This window comes from Eptesicus fuscus, chromosome 14, assembly GCF_027574615.1.
Source record: "Eptesicus fuscus isolate TK198812 chromosome 14, DD_ASM_mEF_20220401, whole genome shotgun sequence".
Classification (NCBI taxonomy): Eukaryota; Metazoa; Chordata; class Mammalia; order Chiroptera; family Vespertilionidae; genus Eptesicus; species Eptesicus fuscus.
This window is the reverse complement of record NC_072486.1, coordinates 33,679,399-33,705,491: the sequence shown is the minus strand read 5'-3', so window position 1 is coordinate 33,705,491 and position 26,093 is coordinate 33,679,399. Positions and strand designations below refer to the sequence as shown.

At 33.5% G+C, this 26,093-nt stretch overlaps 1 protein-coding gene across 2 annotated transcripts in view; it reads right to left on the bottom strand.

The window, feature by feature from the left end:
- Window positions 1–8,213: 8,213 nt before the first annotated feature.
- SEMA3A (semaphorin 3A) overlaps window positions 8,214–26,093 on the bottom strand; it is a 196,674-nt gene continuing 178,794 nt past the window's right edge. For both annotated transcript variants that reach the window (XM_028157967.2, XM_054726411.1), the window contains 3 exons: window positions 24,527–24,594; window positions 12,945–13,087; window positions 8,214–11,645 (listed from right to left, as the gene is read on the bottom strand). In XM_028157967.2, coding sequence (XP_028013768.1) covers window positions 11,190–11,645; window positions 12,945–13,087; window positions 24,527–24,594 — 667 coding nt within the window. In that variant the 3' untranslated portion in view covers window positions 8,214–11,189. The remainder of the gene's footprint in view (window positions 11,646–12,944; window positions 13,088–24,526; window positions 24,595–26,093) is intronic.

The window sequence follows — 26,093 nt, the reverse complement described above, 5'->3', positions numbered from 1 at the left end:
AATTTTCAAGGCCTTCTGACTAATTAAAGCTTTCTCTACTTAACATAATACTCATTAGATGTAAGCTACTGGCCACTACTCTATCATGGTCAGCACAGGAATTGTCCAGTAAAGCAGTATAGATTCCTCACTGTACCTTGCCAAGAAAACAGCTCCTGAGGCTCATTGGTCTTCAAGGGAACTGTCAGAAATGTATCTCAGAGCCACACATTTGCCAATGCAGACCCGAACTGGGGTGATTATTTGCTATCAATGGAGATTTGAATTTAAAATTTTTTTTAGCATTGGGTTTTGGCTAATGACATAGCTGTGGATGCTATATGAGATTTCATATATGGTTTATCCTTTTATGTTAAAAATGTAAAAATGTGTTAAGTCACATCAAGAAGCTGATATTCAATGGTGCAAAATTAAATGCTTATGTTTTAAAGCTCAGGGGCAGTAAATCCCATCTCTTTGGTAGTGACTTTATTTTGTCCTTAAAGCTGCTCAATTAGTGTATCATATCTGCCTTGGAAACATTCTTGAACCTCAAATTGCCCCCAAACTCCCATTCCCCTGGCTTCCAATTTATTCTTTTTCCCCAACAAAAATGTAGGAGTCTATGTTACACATTAGCAAATCAGCAGTATTTTAAGATGATTTACAGATCGCTTAAGTGAAAAGTGCACTTTTCAAACTCCATGGCTGGAAACTCCCATGAGCTTTAATTTAGTCCCGGCTTTCTGAAATCTCATTGACATAAAACATCCGGTGCATCAGTTGTAAATGGTTTTCTGGACACGATTTTTAATAGGCCCACATGCTGCTGCTAATCAATAAACTATTTTAATTGAAACAATAGCATAGAGTCTTTTTTCTTAAGGACAGGTATTCTGGTTGGTAGGAATGTATATACCTGTGACAACGGGTAGTCTATCATGAAATTCATGAGCTGCATTCAACACATAGTATTTGTTGCTTTGACATGCAACAGTGAGTGCGACATAAATAATTTCATTCCTTCACAGTCCTACTTGAGGGAAAAGTTCAAGGTGAATTTAACATTACAAAAACATTTGTGGTTGTACAACGAGTAGTAGATATTAGTAATTTTTGCTAGTAGCAAAATGGCAAAGTTACTGAAACCTTTGTAAATACCCTCTGGTACTTAAGCAATGCACACATGGATTTTATTTATGATGCTTTTCAATAACCCTGAACTTGGGATCAGTTGGTTGTACTGTAAAAAACAATAGTAAGACCACCCAGGATGAAGTGAAAAATAAATCTTAGAAATATATGGCATGTACACATGTGTACGCTTTTAATGTTGGTTGTGTTTTTAAGTATTGTGATTTGATGGCACCATTTTTTTTAAAGGAAATAGCCTTTGATTATTGTTTTTGCTAAATTGAATATTTAATTATAAAAGGCTTTTTGGCTTGGCTGGCATGGTTCAGAGGTTGAGCATCGACCTATGAACCAGGAGGTCATGGTTCGATTCCAGATCAGGGCATATACCCGGGTTGGAAGCTCGGATCCCCAGTGTGGGGTTTGCAGGAGGCAGCTGATCAATGATTCTTTCTCATCATTGATGTTCCTATCTTTCCCTCTCCCTTCCTCTCTGAAATCAATAAAAATAAAACCTAGATGAAACTATTTATAAAGTTGAGGTTTTTATATTCTTTATTTTATTTAAGACAACAATAACAACAACCTAGCACAGGCGGCCTCACTTAGCAGAAATACCTCCTAAGAGGAATTCTCCCACTTCCAATTCTGCCTGAATCATTGTTGGGTAAATATTATTTAAAACACAACTTTCTGTAATTTCTATGACAATCATTTTCACAATATGTAATAATTACTCTTCAGCAATAGTCTAAGTAAATTTAACCTGATATACCAGGGTCCCGACAGTTTAGTATTTGACCTCTGCCCCTAGTTCCTACAGACCCTGGAGGCAGGTTGGCCTTCCTAGGACTCAGACAGGAGCTGTTGGGCCAGTGAAATCTTACAAAATCATCCATGAAATGCAGTAAGAATGACCTAAATCTGTGCCTCTGAAAGAGAATGAGATGCAAATCTGTAAGAATGAATCACTTAGTACACTGCTGCTGGAACATTCATGCATGCAAAAATCTGAGGATTTTGCCAATTTTGAATCAGTTCTGACTCAGAAAGTCTGGGGTGGGTCTTAGGTATCTATTTCTCATAAGCTCTCAGGTGACGTCTGTAGTCCACACTTTGTCCAGATGTGTCCAGGAGCCTGGACTTAGTAGATGGTTGGCCAAAGTAGACAAGATCAATAGCACATCCGTGGGACCTCCAGGAGAGAAAAAAGAGGAAGTGAACTGGAACCCACTCATCTACACTGTTAATAAAAGAGATGAAGGCAGTGTTCCTTTATGCTTTTACTTCTTTGAAGATCAGTGCACTTTCTTTCTTCATGCTCTCACAGCTTTTGAGATTTTTCTGCTCCTTATGCTTTAAAATTTCTTTTGAGCACTCTCTTCTAACCCCGCAGTATTCTGTTAAACATGTTCTGTCATTATGAGGCCAATAAGTGAAAGTTGAATGTAGAAGGCAGGCTGAGTTGTATTCAGTGCAAGACATTTAAACATAGCAGGACTGACCAGAAGCACAGAGAAACACAGAGCTGAAAAATATATCAAAAGAGGAGACCTAGGCCCTGGCAGGGTAGTTCAGTTGGTTAGAGGGTTGTTCCATTACACCAAGATTGTGGGTTTGAGCCCTGGTCAGGGCACATGCAAGCAACAAGCAATGAATACATAAAAAAAATGGAATAACAAATTGATATCTCTCTTTCCTCCTTTATCTCTCTCTCTAAAATCAGCTACAGATAAAAACTAAAAACAATGGAGAGATACCTGAGATACCTAGACTGAAGACATACCAGTAAAAGAAAGTCTAGTTCAATATTCTCTGAAAATTATCTTTAGTGCTACCATGAATATATATACTGCCCATTAAGTTTTGACATTAATGCTTTTTTTAAAAGTTATGGACAGTATAAAATACTTTTGTACAATCACTCTTTTTCCACCTACCAGCTTGTCTAATATATACAGTAGTCTTTCCTGGGGACCAGCCCAAATGGTCTCTTAAAGTTTCTATGAATGGAATAATCCTACCTCAAAGCCTACATTGTTATTTCATGTCTTTACGCTGCTTTTCATCAATATCCAAGAAAGTTAAAGCTGAAAAATGACAACACTTCAAACGAAAGCAATTATTTTAAAAGAATTACCAAATAATTGAAGCCTATCAGTGTTCACACTTTCGGAACTTTTATCCTTTCCTGCCAGACCTTGAAGTTTGTCAGATTTTGCTGAGACCTTCATATTAGTGAACATCTGGAGCATGTCACAGTTTGGTCTTATTTTTGCCTAAGAGTTTCTTTGTGGGTTTGCCTCCCACAACACATATGGTTTATTTCTTATATTTATCCTTAGCTTGGCAGGGTTTTTTTGATGGCATGTCTCCTTTCATCTCTACTTTTAAAAGGAGTGATCTTGCATAAATTATTATCTTTTTAGGTGTGAATTATGATAGTGCTTTTTTTCATGTGCTCTTTACAGACTATGAATAAATGTCCGCTCTTACATTTTCTTCCTGTAAATTATATCTTATTACAAGAAATATAATTTCTGCTATACTTTATATGTTTTTCAACTTAATTCTGTTTTTGACAGTTCTTCATCAGCAATTGCTTAGACTATGTCTCACTATTTTTATATATGGAATTCTACTTAATGTAATCTAGTTTATTTGAGCTTATATGAAAATACTTATGTCATTTTCTGGAATATAGTTTGTGAAATAATGTATAGAGATGTGTTTTCTTTCCACACACCTCCAAGCTTGAAAATGCTAACTTTGAAAACTAAGTACAAGTGAGTACTTAGTACAGAACAATTGGCTAACTCACTTTTAGAATACATCCTTTGGGGTGATGATGGTAGGCATAGCCCTTAAAATTAGAAATTAAAAGTTGACCTAATTAGAAATTAAGATAAATGTGTTGGTGTCTTATGAGAGGATAAAATATAAACTCTAAGTTCTTTATCTTTAACTGGGTGTCCCATAAAATTTATCTGGAGAATTTTTATGGGAAAAGGCATGTAGAAAAGTGCTTAAATGAATAATATGACTGAAATTATTGTCATTGTTACAATTTAGAATTTTTGAAATTTTCTTATATGCTCCTTTAATTTGATATTCTTAAATTAAATCATCTAGTATATGTACCAAGTACATACATAAATACATAATATAACTGTTATATACTAGGAAGTAGCAATTTAATAAAAAGTATTTAGAAAGTTATATAGCTGTATACTGTTATCAAAATACAATTTTGAAGTTTGCTTTACAAAATAATTCACTTCAAATTATTATAAATTGAATATAACAAAATCATATTAAATAAAAAACAGGCTTTATAAATCTATATATAATTCAAAAATATTTTTTTATTTTGTTTATATAACTAAATATGTGAAGAAACCTCATTTGTATCAATTAAAGTATTATTTTTTGGCCTGAATTCAGCTTAAGAAAGATACATGAAGAAACCAATACTTTTTTATTATTATTATGTTTTTGTTGTAAGAGGTAAATTATAGGCATCACGTTGAATGTTTTATAACTGAACACTTGACCAACATTTCATATAATTAATATCTTATAATATCTTATATCACCAAGTGCCCAAGTTAACAATTGCTTTCCTTAATATACATTTTTTCAGATGATCTAAACTAAAATAATACTTACTGCATTGGTAATTTATTAAAAGTTTTATAGATTACTTACTTCACTATATGATACAACATGTTCAAAAAAAGGTTCTGTTCTAATTGGATCAAATAAAAAGATTTTAATCTGGTGCTTAAAATTTGCTGAATATTTGCTGAATGTTAAATCTAGATAAGCCATTTATTACATTTCTCTCCTTCAGAGCTGGGATAATAAAATTGTTCTACTTCATATAAGGAAGATCAAATGAGATCATGAACATATCTTGAACATCATGAAGTGATATGAAAATGTAATATTCTATCATCAAACAGAAGCTTTAGTAAAGTTTTATTACACTTCTGCTTCTATTGATTTTATTTACTATTATATTAAACTAGAGGCCCAGTGCACGGATTTGTGCACTGTTGAGGGCGTGGCCTGCGGCGATCAGCCTGCTGTGGAGTGCCTCTCATTTTGGTTAAGCCGCTCATCTTGGTTATTCTGCCATTTGGTCACTGGGCTTTTATATATATATAGATTATAATATAATACAGTGCAATATATACTAAAGTTTCTATTGTTAGATTTAATATACTGACGTTAATCAGATAATTTTATAAAAACATAAACATTTCCTTTAAACAAGTTAAAAATATTACTTCTCATTAATAAATATAGAGCTACCTGATATTACATAATTTTAGTAAACACTGTCTGATGACAAAGAGGAGCTTAGAAAGAGATCAGTATGGAAAAAATTGCAGATTATATTCCAATCTCCATTTAGGGTAAGAGGATATGTTACTTTTTGAAAGATTAGGGATTTTTAAGTTTAGGGTATTTGTTGTTGTTGTTTTTTTTTAATTTTAGAGGGTTTAAAAAGTTAAAGGAGAAATCTTAATAGTGTCAAATTTTTAATATCAACGACTATTGTTTTGATAAAAATGTAATAATATTGGGATGAATTTTACTCAAACTTTTCTGAGTGGATATATTTAATAATTGTACGAATTCAATATAATCTTTGATAGTTGACTTTTCCATATGGATACCAGATTTTATTGTTGATGTAGTATAATATTCACTTGGTAATAATTTAACCTGCTTCCCAAACCAAATAAAATGTAACTATTTTCAACAAACATACCACTAGGGTCAAAAGTAATGCAAGAAGAAAATGAACAATGTTTCTGAAATTGGTAGCTGCCAATAATGCAAATTTGAACACAGATGTGCCATTTTTATTTAGTATTTAAATTCAAATAGAATTTATTGAATGGTATATTGAGACACATGTTAATTTGTTTATCAGCCATTTAGAACACTGCATAAAAATATTTAAAGTTTAATAAAACTATTTTTTTTAAATTCAAAGATGCAATCCTCCTAAAAATTGAGGCATATTAAAAAAATCCTAAAGTGGAAAAGCTGTTTGTGTTTAGTCACACAACTTTGTCTAAAAATGCTTAAGCTTCTGTAAATGTATTTATATAAAAGAAGGGTTAAAACATTATAAACTGGGCTACACAAATGACATGGATTTTTAAAAATGTCTTTACTTGAGGTATAATGTTTCAGCAAAATGTACAAAGAAAGGATGAAAGTTGAGACTTTAAAACTACCCAAGTTGTGATGATTTGAGTACATTTATAAAAACTTTTACGTAGGTACTGTATAAATAAACAGTGTGTCTACAAGTATAATGTTTACATTAAAAGAAATAAAATACATTCTCTTGTTATATGAGAAAACCTTGACAGTTTAATATAATGGTGATGTGAAGTTGACAAATTCAAGATGTGGCTCGGCCTCCTCGCTTTTTAAAAACTTTTTTTTTTTGCATGTGTGTAAAAATAAGTCTTTGTTTGTCAGTTACATATGCTAAACTCACTTGCATCATTGTTTAGCCCTGAAATACTCCGTCTAGGGTAACCATGAACAAATACAAGCTTCATATTTTAATATCTTTGGTGAAGTTTTTTTAAACAAACAAACAAAAAAAAACCCAAAACTATTTGCAAATTAGCAAGGTAATGTGGGAACCTGTGGCTGAGCATTTTAATACTAGATGAGTGAGGTAAGGCCGAAGGAAAGTGAACTATAAGAAAGAGAACTATCTGTTGAATTGTTAGAGCACAGAGGGGTCAACCTGATGAAGCTATCTTCTCCCAGCCACTCATCTGTGAAATCCTCAGTTCCAGCTGAAGCGTGGTCAGTTGACCTAGAGAGGAGATCATGGCAAAAAGATTAGTTTGAAGATGGTTGTGGAAACACTGTTTAGTAAGCACTTCAGCTGAGTCAAAATAAAAGAGGTCAACATTAAGAGGTAAGGTAGGAAAGAAAGCAAACTGGGTAGGGGGTGGAAGGAAGGAGAGTGCATGACGACATGTGCCAGATGAGAATGTGTGATTATAAAATAGAGGGCATTAAACCCAAATCCAGGAAAAAACGAACAAATGCACCATTGACTCATAGTAGTGGGACATTTTACTTTTCTTGATGAACCACATGCTCCATCCATTTGGAATACTTGTTCTGAGGATAAAAGCACTTTTCATGCCTTTTCTCCATCCTCCTTATTTTGTCTATTCAGAGCTTCCTTCTTCTATTCATCTAGACAAATTTGTCTTATATTTCAACATATAGTTTGCATATTACTTCTTTTCTGCCTGTGTGTGCTTGCATGTTTGAAATGAAAACCAAGCTCTTTTCTTGGTCAGGTTGACTGTAAAAATGGTCATACGATATGAGGCATGATTTCTGTGGCTTCATTCTCTCTTTCATTTATAGCTCCTCTTAATATATTAACTCAACAAACATATGTTTCTTTAAGTATAAGAAAATAGTTATAAATAAAATGATTTTGCAGAATTTTTGAAAGAGAATGTTTTCTTCTTCATGGAAACATGTATTTTGTAAATATAAACATTGATTTTTAATAATTACTACAAAGTTAAAATAGAAAGGATGGCTGCCTTTGGCATTAGGCCAGCTATATTTAACACCTTACAACTCACTCAGCCATAAAACTTGCAAGATTTCCATTAAAATGAAATCAAATGGTGTGTAAAAAGTGAATTCATAAAACAAAGATTTCAAAATGTTATGCTATTCACTCCATGTTAATTCTCACTCATAACCTTCAGGATCATCGATTTCAATAACAAATTTGCAGACATCTTTGTAGGTCCTGAATAAAACCAAAATGATTATGATAATGACACCTTATAGAGTTTCATCCTCATATTTTCTTTTTAGGCATGACATAAAAATATCAATATTTAAGTTAAAGGTCATAAAATTTCACATCATCACCGTAAGTATAGAACCCAGTTCGCCGATGACCACAATGCGGAAACCTGAGAGCTGATTAGGTAGCCACCTGACTGGTTCTCCACATTTCCTGAACTTTATGTTCCTTGACATCATATGCTGGAGGGGACAGTAAAGACATCTGAATTCAAATGTTTTGAAGAAATGTGTATTTAGCAACTGAATACATGCCAAAAGGAATAATTTACAGCAGCAGTTTCATTACATTTTCTTTCCAGTTTTGTAGTTCCCATCTGAAATGCAATGATAAATACAGATATGGAACATATGTACTACCTGGAAAAAAACATGCTTATTGAATGGGCACAAACCTCCTGCCCTTAAATAGCACATGAACCACCTTGTCACCCGGGGGGGAAATCTGGCATTTTCCGGTGATGTTGAACACACTGAAATGGAGTACCTGTATAAGGTTGCATTGTACACTCGTCTTCTTTTCAAAATTATTTACATCTCTTTGCCTAATGTGTAGGTAGCAAAAATATTAACCACATACCATTGAAAATCACTAAGTAATACATAAAAATTACTATTAAATGTGCATTTACATGCATTTACATTTTACATTTCATTTCAACTGGGCCATAATTTCTCTGATGCAACATACCTTTTCCCTATCTTAAGACTGCCATCATAATTTGCTTAAGGACACGTGAATGTCTTAACTTGGTTTCAACTCTGATGATCCATGCATATATCAGTCTATCAAATTAAATTGAATGGGACATTATTTTTCGTGCAACCTGTCCCCTCTCAATACACATTGGCAGAAGATTGTAACTGTAATAAGAGTTATTTACCTGCAAGTTATATCCTTAATTTTCTTTGAAAACTTATACCTGGTGGTTTATAAAGACATGCCAGTAGATTTGTTAGTTTTTTTTTTTATTTCTTTTAAAGTCTAGACTTTCTTTCCATGGGTATTTCATAATGCTAAACAAAATACATTTAGATTTTGGAAGACATCTTGAAATTATTATCCCTAGCCCTTCAAATCTTTTATTTTTAAAGACTAATAAGAAATAAGATACTTTCTGTTATTGTGAATAAATTTGTTTCAGTTGCAAATATAGAATGAAATGCAACACCGAATTTTAGTACAGTTAAGATACTCCATAAAAATAAAAGGATGACCTATTTTTGGAACACTCTTTGTTCTTTGATTTACATTTCACACTTTTCCTCCCTCTATATGAGTGTGTTCTTCAAATAATTTAAAATTCAGATAGCATTAGAGGATGTACTTCTAAAAGTAATACTGTATTAATCAATGGAGCCTAAAATGGAATGTTGAATATTTTAGGCTTTCATTTGAAACAAGTGCCAACAAATTGTTTATTCAACATAATCATTAAAACTGTAACATGAGCTTCAATCTGTGAAAACTTTCAGCTGATAGAGAAATTTTAGAAAATTCACTCTAGTCTGAGGTGAGAAGTTAATGCTGAGTTAATTAGAATCCCAAGACAGAGTTAGAATTTCAGTGCTGCTTTCATCAAGTAGCAATAGGATGCTTCTTTTGCATTTTTGTGCATGTTGAAGGGCTTAGGGAGGGATTTCTGGCAAGGGGAATGCTGTGCAAAAGAAATTACTGTAATGCTGATGGTTCTATGGGCCTTGAAGTCAATGTCTCTCAAGGAATCATCTTAGGACAATAAAGCAGGCAAGCCCTTAGTTAATAATCATTACCTTATTTTATAAGTTGTTGCAAGAGACAAAGTTTTACATGTTTAAAGTGTGGATTGTGTCCTGGAAAACAGTTTGTATAAAAGTCACTCCCACTGACATGAAAATAAGTAATGTTCTTTAGACAGATAACTGTCTTAATGAGAAATAAGAGGCAGTTGATACAGATGTAAACAGAGTTGAGAAATTTGCTTTTAAGATAGTGTTCTTAATATTAACGATTTCTATTTTAAAAAAATATTAGGTGGCACAGGTGTAATTCCTAATGGAATAATGAGAGAGAGTTCTTATGTCTCAAGTATCATGCAGGGATTCAAGCTTGGAATTAAGAGACATTTTCTATTAATATTATATTAAGATAATGCTTATTAATTTTAAGAAATATTCAGCTCCTTTTTCCTCATTTATTCATTAGATACAACAAAATGCGTTTAACATATCAATTTGTTTCTTCCCTTTTTTGGGGGGGATTAAATGCTCTGTTTTTCCAAGAACATTATGCAGGTTAAAATTAATTTAGATAATACTTAAAGAAGGAGAGGTGTTATTTGTTTGAAACCCTCAGAAAAATAAAACATAATTTATCCAGGTTTTAGGAATTAACTTCTAATGACATGTATATATTTCTAAAACAGTATTATTGGCTCTCCTTCTTGCAGAACAGAAAAAAAAAATTTTTTTGAAAAAAAAAAGCAGCACAGAATTGGTATTTTTAAAGCAAAAACTATATAGCACAATAATTGTAAGACAAAAACCTACTCTAGCTTAGGAAAGAGCTAAATTTTACTGCATATTTGTCATGGTACATTTAAATTATAGTTTTAATAAAATACATCTTTAGATCAAAGCTGAAAGAAGACATCAGTAGTAGATCAGTGTATTCCATTTTTCTTCTGGATGATGGATGGTTTATGTTTTTCATATTTCCACAGACTATTTCATTTTACTCCTCCAGTACATATAAACAGGAGTGCTGGTAGACAAAAATATCCATGAATCCAACCACGTTTTGGAATATTCATCAGCTTAGTAAATCCATGCGGTTTATTTTAAAGTTTTAGTTAAATAAAATGGCTTTGCTGATGCAATTTTTCTTCTTTAGATGGCAATATGGCAAATGACACTTTTATTTCTCAGGCAAAGAAAGCAAAACCTGTACAGTGAAATCCCATAGGAAACGTTAAGACTGCTACAGGGAACATCTGTGTTCACCTGACCTCTATTACGTGTTGGCATTAGGAAGAAAGCCTGTTAGGAAAGTTACTCATGGACTTAATTTATAATTGGTGGAACTCAGTTGCATTTCCCACCGTTGTAAACATCCACATAATGCCATGAAAAAAGTTCATGTATATTGCATTTTTTTTCCAGTTACTGTCTTAGGCAAGTTTCTACTTGCTTGAGGTTTCTAGAGGTAATGAAACTCAGACACTTCTGGGTGCCCTCTCAAATTCGTGGGTCCTCCTATTTCTACCTTTCTTATTTTCCTGTAAATGCTTCCATTTGTTACTGTTCCCTTGGGTATGTCCTGGCCTTTGCCGACGTTGTTTTCTGTCCCTTTTCCAAACTTGTTCACAGAACTCATCCATTGTGTTCAGGTTGGGGTGGTTGATGAGCTGCATGAAGTCTCTGTACCAGACCTTCTGGCTAGGTGTCATGCTGTGGGACATTTCTTTGGTCTTAGGGCCATCTCCATCATCATCTTTATGAAGAAGTTCTTCCAAATGCTCTGTGTCAATGACTTCCAGGGTCACTTTAAGAAGAGTTTGCATGAAGCCGTGTTCCACGGCATGACACAGGTAGTTGCCTGAATTCTTCCGCTGTAGACTGCGCAGTAGAAGGCCTTGTTCTGTCCTGATGATATGATCGTCCACTCTAATCTAGCAGAAGGGAAAAAAGGCAGTAAAATATATATATTTAAAATAAATGTAATTTCTGAAACTCTATCTCTGTAAAAATTTAGATTATGTGTTGAGGCACATTGTAACACTTAAAGTTTCTAGCGTAAGAGGTAGGATACCATTTTCCTATCAGAAAAAAAGTTATAAATTTGTCAATTGTTATATAAGATGCATTGCAAAACACTGGCTCCCTATGGTTTCAATAAAATTTCTCATTTCAATAATTTAAAATACTCAAGGTAATGGGAGGAAAGTGTAAATATATACTTTATTTTGTACATTTGAAAGAAGGCATATAAATATAGGAGAAAGTTAACATTAACTATTGGAATTGGAAATGCAGAACCATGATAGTAGAAAACAATGCAGCATTAGAATGAACATTTAGTAAGATTTGAAAAAAAATGAAACACAAACATCAGCAATGGAGCAAGTAGAAAAAGTGTAGCAATACAAGCTTAATAATTATTTATTCATTTTCCTAGGTCTTAGATGTGACAGAACCATGCAGATATGCTCTTGAATATATCTAACCTCACTTTTATTTTGAATACAGTTTCTAACAGAGATGTATAACAGTAACGAACAAAACCAACCTTGACATTTGTGTGATGTGATTAAATACTTAAAGACTGCTTCAGATGTCAAAAAAGATAATAGGATAATTTTTGCCTTTATATTCAGATTATGTTTATAAAATTGTCTGCATGTAATACATTTAAAAGTAACCTGCATAGTCTGGTTACCCTTACTTAATGATTTTAGAAAGCTCAGAGTTCTCACTGATATTTTCTATGCACAATTCTTTATTTTTACAGAGGAATAAATGTATCCATTGAGGAGGAAGCTCTGTCTGATACTACATGCTAATTTCATATGAGAGTTCATACTGGGACCTTACATACTTCATCATAAATCTACTTCTCCCTTTCCCAAACCTGCCTTTCCCATTGGAGGTGGAAGTTAATGAAGAAAAACACACACATTTAGATAGCAGAATTGAACAAAAATCAAAATTACTAGGGGGATTTGTTTTTTACTAGACAAATATATATAACATAACTGCTTTGTAGATAACTACAGAAAGAAGATTCTAAAATATATCCCCAAATTACTTCTGAGACAAAACTCACATTTGTTTCTCTAACTCCTAGCACAAAGCCTGTCATATAATCAGCCTTCAATGAGTATTTGTTTAGTGAATGAGCTATTATTGAGTGAAGGATAAAGATTCACAGCACTCCCCCTCTCAATATTCACGCGGTTTCATTGCGATACCTCTTCTTTTCGCTCTTCATTTCGCCTCTGGAACTGCCAATAGACCAGAGCTCGCTGTGATTTGGGGCTGCATTCCAGGAATGTGCTGCTGTTTTCTACTCCATAGATGATTCTTTCTTCAAGGCTGTGGCCATGGTGCTTATCTGTTCAGTGAGGAAGAAATGAAATGAGAAATGTTGGAGAAATCAACTCAACTTTTCAATGTATTTATTTGGAAATTCAAGAGGTAAATTTATTGCCAAGCTGATTTTCAAATTTTCGAATTGATTGTGGATGGCAGAAATGTCAAGGATGTAAAGTTTCAGAACCCAAGTGCTTATCAAAATAGACATTACTTTGGTATGGATTATATAAGCCACGTGCAGATATTTGCCTACCAGAAAATAGCATGACAGCAACAAAATCTGTCATATGTGCAGTATAACTATACATTTTTAGATGCCATGATAATCCTCTCCAAGAAATGATTTTCACTGTAAAACTCTATGCTCTGATCAGTGGGGCTAGTTTATATTATAATATTTTCCAGCAGTAAAGTTATTCAACTAGGCCTTTGAAAAAAAGATTTTGCCTCTTTGTTTTCTATCTGTAAAATTAAATCTACCAACCAATATTTATCTAGTATTTTACAAAAGATAGAGTTCAGGAAGTTTATATTCCTTGCCAATAACTCCCAAAGAACCCACAGGTTTGTTCTGAAGATCAATTGGTGTGAAATGGTTGGGATGGCTCAGAGGAAAGATGTGCCATTCTGACGCCATGTGGTTTCAATTGTTCTCATTTTAAAATGACACATCTTGCAATATTTTTAAGAATCAGACTAAAGACTATGGCAAGAGTCAATAATAAAATGCAACAGTAAGAAATCCTGTTTCCTGATTAAGTTTCTATTATTTTACCCTTTATGTAACCTCCTTCAATGTGGTAAATGAAATACAGTTAAGATCAAAAGTATGACACATGAGGTGTAGGTAAAACTCATTTAGAGTAAAAAAAATCCTCCTTATTATCTTGTATAATCCTGTTTCCAATATGACATCCTGCACAGTCTGGAACTCATTATATTAATTTAGAAAATAATAAATATATTTTCATATGCATAGAGGGCTGACAGTAAGAGACAGACAAAAACTTTTTGTTCTCTATTTCAAACTTAGCTAGATTTTTTATTTAAGTCCCCCCCCCCACTTTTTTTGGTATCACTTTGACAGTTTTACTCTCCTTATAATCAAATTGAGTACTTTTGTCTGTCAGACACAATATGATTTGCTCTCATTAGATTGAAAACTTTCCAAATCCTCCTTCCATCTGATCCTTGTGTACATGGCCTGGCCGATGTCCATCATCTCTCAGTCTCACCCTGTCTAGAATCAACTTTCTGCCTCCATTTGCTGTTTCCAGGGATGTCAACCTCAGCGCCTTTTCCTCTATTGATGGAGATGTGAAATACAACTCTTTTAACATAGAGAAGTGTCTGTCCCTTCTTGTTTAAAAGATCAATCCCTTAGAAATAGGAAAAAAACAACAACAGGAAATGAATGAAATGTAAAGAAACAACATTTAATCTACTTGAAGTCATTTTTTACATACTGGAGATATATATCTTTTTCAATATCAATATTGAATATGGTAGTATTTTTTCACTGATATTATTAGTGTGTCTTTGATTGAATAGATATGGCACACATTGCTCTGCTAGTTTGCAAGACATCTGCTTCCCTGGATGGAGAGAATTTGAATATTTCTGAAGAAAGTCTTCTTTGATTCAGGAGCTACCATGAATAATTAAAATGCCTTGTCACAGCGGTCAATACAGTTTACATGGAATATCATTTTCCTGCTAATTGCTGCACAGAATAAAGTTTTTTGATTTAGAAATCCTTTGAGTTGGAATATTAGTCAGCCATAACAAAGAAGGAAATCTGAAATAAGCAACAACATAGATGGATCTTGAGGACAGAACAAATATGGTATGATCCTACTTATACAAGGTATCTACAATAGTCAAATTCCTAGAAGCTGAAAGTAGAATGGTGGTTGCCAGGGGTGGGAGGGAAGGGAGGTGTGGAGTTGCTAATCAATGAGTATATAGTTTCAGTTATGCAAGATGAATAAGATTTTGAGCCTGCTGTACAAAATTGTACTTATAGTAAACAGTCCTGTACCATACACTTAAATTTTGTTAAAACGGTTAAATGTTTTCACACCAATAAAATTTTAAAAAGTAAAAAAAAAAAAAAAGTTTTAATTTAGTAAAAGAAATCATTTTACTTTTAGGAAGAGACTTTTCATTCCAGCTCTAAATATTCATGAAATCCTAAGATATATAACAGCATGACAACACAGAAAAAAAGTCTACTAGATTCAGAAACAAACAACACGGTGATCCACTATCTTCTGGTTTACCAACCATGCCTCCCAGGCCTACTTTTCTTGTTGCCTTGTCTCTCACCTAATGTATGTTATTATAAACTAGAGGCCCGGTGCACAACATTCGTGCACTAGAGGGGGGTCCCTCAGCCCGGCCTGCACCCTCTCGCAGCCGGGGACTCCTTGGGGAATGTCCATCTGCTGTGGAGGCAGGAGAGGCTCCCGCCACCACCACTGTGCTCGCCAGCCATGAGCCCGGCTTCTGGCTGAGCAGTGCTCCCCTGTGGGAGCACACTGACCACCAGGGGGCAGCTCCTGCATTGAGCGTCTACCCCCTGGTGGTCAGTGCGCATCATAGTGACTGGTTGTTCCTCTGTTTGGTCAATTTGCATATTAGGGTTTTATTATATAGGATATATATAGAATTATAAGGTATAAATTATTGACCTCAAACATAGAACTTTTAAAATACTTTTGTATACTAGTTACTCCAAAGCTAAGACAAATATAACCTGCATAATAAGAAAGAAGAGGCTTTAATATTAACCTTTTGCACTCGGATGTCGAGTGTGACTCGACACGGTTAGCATCGGTAGCAGCTCGTATGTCGAATTGTATTGAATGTATCAATAATTTGAAATATAAAGAATCCAAATAAATAAGTTTGTATGAAAAGAAACTCCAGTTTTTTATTCTACTGCCGTGCTTTGTAAAATCTGGGGTATTTAAAAAATTAAATCCCGAGTAGAATAAAGGAATCAAGAAAAAAGCAAGCGAGTGCAAAGGGTTAATATATTAGCAATTAGGTACTTCTAAAAAAGTCACTAAGTCATCTTCTTCTCAATTAATTTAATCGTACTCTCTGGTCCATAGAGAGTTCTTGGGTAATCTTACCAATAGTCCTGAGAAACCTGCTTAGTTTTTAGTTTCTCTTCAAGATCTCCCTGGTGATAGAAAACAGTTTCTTTCTGGTGTAACTTTTTAGGAATTAGTTAGATTTTCGTGAACAATTTAATTTTTAATGTACTTTGTGACTCATCAGTTTATCATATTTCCCCTTCTACACTGGCCAAAAAAATCTTTTAGTAAAATGTATGTCTTACCCTTATAACTTCTTTTTTAAAAAAATGTATTTTTATTGATTTCAGAGAGGAAGGAAGATGGAGAGAGAGATAGAAACATCAATGATGAGAGAGACTCATTGATCAGCTGCCTCCTGCATTCCCCCTCTGGGGATCGAGCCAGCAACCCAGGCATGTGCCTTGACTGGAATCAAACCTTGGACCCTTCAGTCCACAGGCCAATGCTCTATCTACTCAGCCAAACCAGCTAGGGCCCTTATAACTTCTTGATATATTTTTCCTGCATGACTGTTTTTGTTCTCTGACAGCATACTTGCTTTGCCTGTGTGACATTATTCCTATCTTTATCTTATATTTGTATTTAATCAAATAATTGCAAAATGTATGAAATCTATTAGTTTGTTTAACAATTATACATAACAAAATACTTATAACCCTTTAAAATATTTTCTGTGTGGTTCATAAAATATATCTACATAAAAATAACAGTATAATGTCTGAGTACAGAAATAATTATGAATATGTAAGGTGGTATTATTGTCATGGTTGTTCTTTTAATATTTCAAACTGTTTATTCATAAGTTAGAATCTTTTATTGAGAATTCATACTAGACAAATTATGAACTCCCCAACATCAATTCTGCTCCTCCACCACCAAAATGGAAATTTTCTTTTTTATGCTTCCTAGCATCTTGTTTTGCATATATCTTTACAGTACTATAGTTCATTAGAATTAATTATTAATCTAGTTATCTTCCTCCAAACTATACATTCTATAAGACAGTCATTAACCCTTGGCTGAAGTTTGCTGAATGGCAAATCTAGGCAACTATTTACCCTCTATTTAAAGCTAAAATCTCATGTAACTTCGATATCCTCAAGACAGATTTACCATAGTTTTATTCAAAATAATTTTAAATGTAATCAATTAAAAAGGGCATAGGGTATATAACCCTGAATATGACATAATGCATTGTTAAACATTTAAAACTATTAGCCCTGCAAACAAATCCGTGTGCCAGTAGCTCTCTGCGGGGCCTGGCCGCTCCATGCCTGCTGCTCAGAGGCTCTCCGTGGCCCAGAGGACCATCTGCGGCTGGGTGTGAAATGCTTGCCTCATTCTGTGCCCCAGCCTGGCCAGAGGCCCATCTGCGACTGGGCGTGGAATGCTTGCCTTGTCGCCGCGGCGACGAAGCAAACATTCAGCCAGGCCACTCATGTTGCCTGTTTTTAGCGGCTACCCCCCCGGGACTGGGGAACTCTGGCAAGGCTGAGAGGACTGGGTGCCGCCATATTGTGGCTATGGGCACCGCCATTTTGTGACAGAGTGATAATTAATTTGCATATTATCCTTTTATTAGATAGGATATTTTAAATTTGTTAAATTTTAGAATGTTACAACAGTTGATTTGAGATAACATGAGAGATAATGATGACTACTCAAGTATACTCCAGAATAATAAATCCAAATATGGGATAAGAAGAGAAAGAAATTTGATAAATCAAAGAATACAGGGTAATATCTCCAGGGACCCCTAAATCTCTAATGGAAGTCCTTGCCCATGAGTAATCTTGTATGTTTCCAGAAAGAAAACGATTTTAATGTAATCCACTTAGAAATACATTTCACACTTAGAAAGCAACTGTTTTGAATACAAACTTTTGTAATGAAAATTACCAGTAGACAAGAAGGGTAGAGTTGTTAAATTTGCATAATGAATTCTCATGGGTTGAATTGAATATTTGAGCAAAATAATTGAGAGAGCAACAAACATTAAAATAATTTTAAATGCACCACAGTGTTTTTGAATAACACAATGTTACAATATGTTGCAGCTGTTAATGACAAGAAATAATGTTTTTAAGGAAGCAATCTTCAATTAATCATTTCCTCTTTTAGTGGAATAATTTATGGAAATGAAATGAGCCTAATAAACCAGAAAGAATGGGAGGAAAGAAAGAAGTTAAATAAATTGCTTCCTTTTGTAACAACAAAAAGTCATGATATCCATCATTTGGCCAGAAATATCATATTGCTAAAGGCCTTATTTAGTATTTGATTCTCTTCCAATAAAGCAGAAACAGAAGGCATCACATTTCAGCTTTCCATTTATTTCACTCTCCATTTTAACCCCATAAATGTCTTCCTAGATCAAAATGTTAATAATGTAATGATCTTAACAAATTGATGTCATGGAGAAAAGACAAAGTTGGGTGAGTTAATGAAACGTGTTTATTCAACTATTTGGTCTCTGTTATCATTTTTGATGTCTTCCCATTTATGTTATTGAAAAGTTGAATTTCATAAATAATGAAAATAAAACAATTTGGGGGAGGGGTAAATGGTTGTAAATTATTTTAAATATTTAGCAAATACTGTTAATAGCTGATATAAAGATAAATCTAATTTTAGTTGTTTTTAACACATTGTAATTTTAATATTTGACTGTATAGATTTTTTCTCAATAATATTTGCTGTTAAAGTTCAAGCAAAGGAGGAAAATATTTTGATTAAAATGCTCTTATTGGTATACAGATAGGTAAATGCATAAATGACAGAAATGACCAGGGTATTTTAATTTTTTTAAAGAAATATATTTTTATTGATTTCAGAGAGGAAGGAAGAGGGAGAGAGAGATAGAAACATCAATGATGAGAGAGAATCATTGATCAGCTGCCTCCCGCACACCCCACACTGGGGATCGAGCCCGCAACCCAGACATGCGCCCCCTACTGGAATTGAACCTGGGACCCTTCAGTCCACAGGCCGACTCTCTATCCACTGAGCCAAACCAGCCAGGGCTAGGATATTTTGTTTTATTGTTCATAGGTAATTCTTGTTTCAGAGAGAGTCACTAGTATCTTATTTTTTTAGTGACTTATTAAAATTTAAAATAAGAAAATGAAATTGAGGTATTATGAAGTTACTATAAAGCCATCTGAATAGTTATATTTAATACTGGGCTTAATATCTTGTGATGCCCAAGCCTGCAATGCTTCTTAACACAGGACAGGCTGAAACTCAATTACATGAAAAGCAACCCCAATATCAAGAAATCTGCTGTAATATTGATTTAGTCTATATTGAACATATAATATGTCTTATCTTCAGCACATACAAAATTTGTATGTCAGAGTAAAATTATCAGGATCATTTATATTTAAAGACAGGAAACATAGACTTTGATGTTTAATTTACTTTTTCCCAAGAGGTATGATAGGAGATGATGGAAAATACCCACTTGCTGAAGTATAAACCTTCCATAAACAATAATGAAAATACCATCTTCCGTTCTAATATGTTTTTCTTTTAAGTTTTGGAACTTAAGAAATATAGCATGTTTAAAAGTTTTCTGTTTACAATGGTTAAATTATAGGTGTAAAAACATTTGGTTGATCTCTGGTGACATATTTTAAAAGTTTAATAAAGAACAATGATGACATTAACTATTTCAAACTTCTTATCCAGGTTGTATATGCATGTTCTGCACACATATACTATGAATAATTGAATTATTTGCCTAAGGTACTATCAGAAGATGACTATTGTGATAATTGATTATCTCCAGTGGAAATAGTTTCAAAAAAGGGTTTCCAAAAGTTATTGATAATAATAAAAGCGTAATATGCTAATTAGACCAGAAGCCAAACAACCTTCAGGACGTCCTTCTGGACAAACTTCTGGACGAAGCCGGGGCTGCAAGGGCCAAGCCCTTCGTATGAATTCTGTGCATCGGTCCTCTAGTAGAAGGTAATACTGTAATAAGTTCATTCTAGGTGCACACTTCATATCTTAAGATCTTTGGTATCAGAATGCATCTGACAGTTGCTCTTGATCTGAGTTGAAGTTGTTTTCTTTCAGAAAAAAAAATTGTTCTTCTGCCAGACACATGGGACCCTACTAACCTGATACCTCTTTAAATTAAAGTCTTGTCTGAGATTTTTGGTCCACCCTGTTGGTGAATTCAGAAAATAAACCTTCATGAGTACCAACTTGTGGTTCAAGGAGTATTTCTTCCCCTTTTCACTACCCATAATTGTGGTTGAAACAACCAAACATCCTTGGTATCTTCTTCTTCATGGGAATTTATTTCTCCTTTATGCTCATACTGAAACTTATTGTGCCCTGGCTTGATACTGGGACCATCTATTAGAGTGTCCATATTGGGCAGTTTTTCTATTTTAGCAGTATACTAAAAATGCTGTATCTTACATTCAGTGGCATCTTAGACTTGATACAATTTGGTAATTTATTAAAGTTAGGGATTTTTTTTTTTTTTTAGGACTGACATCATGTTCATCTAGCATATCTTCCTGCTTCTCTTGAGGCTAAAAGCTCAAAATTGTAGTTGGATGCTTCTACATGTATAAAAGAAGCCGAAGCACAGACCAGGTTAGCACTGCCACAAAATACTATATTCACAACTCTGTAGACTATAAAAATGACATGGCCAAAGATATTTTATGAAATTTTGATGCCAACCAAGACATAAATTGAGCTAGTTGTGGAGATAATTAAGAAGATCGAATTCTGTGGATGTTTTATTATGGGGATGTTAGAGGAGAAATGTAGAACAGCCAAGGGAACTATTACAGAGTGAAATTCAATGATGGCATTTAGAAGTTAGGATATAACATATTTCCAAGATTAAAAAATCTAAGATGATGTTAATTTTAAAACTGCTACTTTTGGTGCAGCTTTTTCTTCTCTGGATTTGTAGACCACAGTTTGATTCATTCTTGTTTGGTAAGGAAGAGGACAGGGGAGGTAGTTTAAAGGTAAATTAACTCAGCCTCTCATGCTCTTGAATGTAAATTCAGACCGGCTTCAATTTTGTGCACCACAGTTATTGTAGGGAAGGAAACATATTGCAAAAACCTGAGGTTTGTCTTTAGCATTCTGAATGAGGTATAAGCGGGAGGACAGGAAGATCTGCCAGCATATATATATTTAGGGTTTTGTACTAAAATTTCCCTAGGTGAAGGGCCACTAGTGATGAAAGAGAGCCTTCTGGATAGAGGGGAAGGGGAGCTGGATTTCTGTTTCACCCAGGACAGCTCACCAAGTGCAGCCTTTACTCAGAGGGAGCAGAGCGCTGAGTGAGTGCTAAAGGTTTCATCAAGAGGAAAATTTCTCCCACTTCATTCTGAATTATTTTATATAGTCTCTCTATTAAAACTTCAGGATATGTAAAATATAGAGTGTTACAAACTATGTTTACCATCACAGCTGGAACTGATTGTCCTGAAATGTATAATTTGGCTTCAAGTTGCCTAGCAGCTTTCTGTGAAAACATAACTTTGTATGTTTCCATATGAGCACAACTATTTTATTCCATGCGGGATGTGACATTAGCAAGACAACATACATGACTTAATAGGGTTGACCTCTAGATTTTTGCTCATTTTACTTTCAAGTATTGATAACACCTATTTTAAGACAATTTACCGATTCCCAAGGTGCGACTCAGCCTGGCCATATGGATATACCTGTTTCCAAACATTTAAAATTTACTATAATCTTTGGTATATATATATATATATATATATATATATATATATATATATATATGCTTTGTCAATTATCAAACAAGCAGACAAGGAAATAAGAGGCCTTCAAAAAGAGAATGTTTTATTGCTGCAGAGCTTCTTGGACTATTTTACCATTTCCTCCCAAGCATCTCCTTAGAGTTGTACACCCCCCACTCCCCCACACACACCACTCAGTAACACTGAAGCACAGCAATTCTCTTTCCTCTTTACAGCGTGCATTTCAATGGGACAATCAGGAGAAAGCTTGATTCACATTCATTTTCTTTCTGTAGGTAAGCAATTCTATAGCAGCAATGTTTGTAGGCTTCCACCGAACTAATTTCATCAAAGCACAATGTTAAAAGCTGAAGCACTCACTAATGCCTAATCAATCAACAGTCAACAACATTAACATTCACAGCTTCACTTTTTAAAAAGTAAATACATCTTTGGTCAGCTTTTCCTTGCATATGTACACTCATAATTCCAGCATATATATAATTTAAAAAAATACTAACTGGGGCCCTAGTCAATTTTGCTCAGTGGATAGGGCATAGGCCTGTGGACTGAAGGGTCACGTGTTCGTTTCCAGTCAAGGGCACATGTCCTATGTTGCGGGCTTGATCCCCAGTAGGGGGTGTGCAGGAGGTAGCCAATTAATGATTCTCTCTCATCATTGATGTTTCTCTCTCTCTCCCTCTCCCTTCCTCTCTGAAATTAATAAAAAATGTAAAAAAACCCAAACACCTAACTGGGTCTTTGAAGGGACTGGATTTCTAAATAAATGGATGAATCTGTAAAATGTTGTATTCAAACTGTATTGTACTAAAATTTTGAAATGATTTTTTTATTATATTACAAATTGATTATCAGTAAAATATAAATATATGTAGCAGTCTTCAAAATATAGCATAATATCCTACATATACTGGTGTTTAAAAATGATTTATTAGTTAATTGATTGACATTTTTTAAGATATTTTATTTCTGTATATGATTATGTTAATAATAACAATGTATGACAAATCATTTATACAAAAAAATAGATGTTATTTAGTTCAAATCTCTTCTGAAAAACCAAAATAATAAGTATCTTTGCTATAGTTGAAATATTTAGATTATTCATTCAATAAATATTTATCTACATGATATTTATTATCATGATATTCATGATATTGCATCTGTTATAGCCCCAGAGATATAAGAATGAGCAAAATAGCAAGGTACATACCAATATAGAGATTGAAGTCTGATAAAAAAATGAGCTCTAGCTATATTACCTTATATCTTTTTTCCCGTTTGTTATCATTAAATTCTCCATAGCTAAGCAAGCAGATTATTTAATACATGAATTAATATTTCATAAGACAGCATAGCTTAAATAGTGCTTATCATAATTCAATATTTTTACATAAAATAGATGAATAGAAAACTAGTGAATAGAAGACCAGTTTTATTGTCCAATTAAATTATGCCATTTGAAAAATTTAAGGGGGTAGATTAATAATGCACTATATCCACAATGACAAAAATTAATAACATTTACTCAATAAAGTGGTATATTTTTTCTTTATAATAAGAACAATAACAGACAGGAAAGTCCTTGGTAAGAAAATTTTGCAAGAAAAATTGATCCAAAATATAGGCTAAGTTCATGGCTATCTGTCTCCTGGTATTGCTATCCTCCAAACAACCCTGTGACTGTTCATAAACCAGATAGCAGTACATATAGGACACATGACAGGGATCTGACTTCCAGAAAAGTAGTTAGGTTTTGGAATGCATGCTAAGGATGCTAGGGTGCTGCTTGTGCAGTGTGTTTTCTTTTGTTACATTAGTGAAACATGAATATTCTATTTGCAGAATTAGTAGATCAAATCCAAATTAACTGATAAACATATTAGACTTTCCTTTACAATTAATGTAAAAGACACCAAAAATGTTAATAGTATAATTAAGTTCAATTACATGTAAAATATTCTCATTTTAGCTATGAATTCTTCATAGCAGTGATGTCATTGATATGTTTCTCCAGCAGAGGGAAGCACAGCTGCATTATTATTTTTGTAAAGGGTTGAAGTAGGAAAATGAGATATTCTACAATTTTACTCCATTTTACATGAAGACTGGTTGGTATTTCAGGATAAACTAAGCACCTTGACATGAAGTAGGCCTTGAAATCTATTAGGAGGCATAAAATGAACTTGGTCCCAAATCCCCAGTTCAGGAGAACATTCTATTACTAAATCAGCATGAAGATACCGGAATTATCTTCTACCGGACTAGGATATCCAATAACAATATATTGGGCACTGTCAGCATATTAATGAATACTTTTAGTGACATTTTAAGAATACACTTACTTTTTTGATATATTTAAATGAATATTTTTGTTGCTTACTACTCTCACATGGCAACTGTATATGAAATCATGTACTTAAACTGGCTTCTTTTATTAATATGAGAATATTGAGCTTTAAGTCTCATAAGTGTATAAAATCTTGATGTGTGTGCCTTGCATGTGTGTTGATATGCTTTATTTCTTGTGATTTTATGCCAGTGTTAGCAGGTTGAAAGATGAATAATGTTGTAACTTACCATGGTGTTGTAAGTCTGAACAGTGAGTTAATGGGTCTCCATTTCGTATATCTTGTCGTCTTGTACGTCTAAAACAATTAATTTAAAAGGTATTATTGTATTTCTATTCCCTCTTGGGAATTTGTCATAAGAATTAGGGTGAATTAAAAAGCAAAGACTTTAAGAGTTTATCAAAAGAAATGCATCCATAACTAAAATATTTTTTTAAAGTAGCTCATTATACCTGTAAAAGCAGTCCCCAAGCTGATCAAAATGGGAAACAGTATACAAATCTATTAACAATGTGTTAAAAGTCTTTAAGTCATTGATAACAAATTTTCTTTCCTTTTTTTTCCTACTGGATGTGATTAAATAAGGATCTAATATCTAGAAACTCCTAAATTCTTAACATCTTAAATTCTGATTCTGAGCAAAAAGCATGAAAAATAGAATAGAAAAATTCAATAAACAGAATTAAACATTTTTTTCTAATCACTAATGAGGAAGCTTGAAAATTAAAATTCATATGAATGTTCTCTTTCTCTTAACACATATTTTTGTTAAGTTAATAGAGTTCAGTTAAGTTTAAAAGTATTAAGAGTATGAATTCTATTTTTAAGTTAGTTTTTTAATTTTCTTTTATGGTTGCTATATCAACTTTTTAAAAAAAAATATGTCTTTTATGATCATAGGGCTATGATTGCAAACCAGTTTACCTGTGAAGTGAATAAAAGAAGGAAAGCAACAACAAATATTGAAGAACAAGGCCTTCTTTCATTAGAATAAGGCAGAAGAGAAGACAATGAACTTACCTCTAAAAGAAAAGCCAAATTTGCTATAAAAATCTAAATGAGTTTTTCCTACTCGTACTGCTCAGATCATGTTAGTTGCAGTACATTCTGTGTGTCCCATCTGAACTTAGCTAATGGCTGACCCAGAAGAAGGAGGTTGGCTTTAGCAATTGTGGTGCAAACAAGACTTCCAGAAAGAGGCTAAAAGTGGAGACTGGCTATGTGTAACAGACCGGAAAAGATTGGGGACACTTGCCCAACTGTTTTCTGCATCTATTTTAATGGGTATTGTCTTTCTGAAAAGTTAGTTACCATCCCTGAAAAGAGCTCTCACAAAGGTCATTGAGAACTTGTTACTGTATTCATAAATTTAGGAGTCCAAAGTATTTATAGATTCCTATTTGTAGAATTGGTGAGACTATCAACAGATGTTGCGCATTTCAAAATTGAGCCAACAAGAGAACTTGTGAAACAGAAACCACAAAGCACTTGGAAAGGCATTTTTTTACTGCATTTAAGCTTTTGAAAAATGCCTTCACAAGGAATATATAAATGTGAGGTCTCTAAACATCCTTTACAAAGAAACATGCAGTTGGATTAAGTAAAATCTGCAAGGCATAACAAAATGTGTTAATAATAATTCCTTCAATCATGAATTGCAGGAATGCAATAGACACATTTCAAATATATAACACACAGCTTTTTAACATATCAGAGCTGTAGTTATGATTTTTAATCCTTCTTATTAAAATTAGCTTAAAATTAGAATGTATTATTACTAAATTAGGTAATATTAT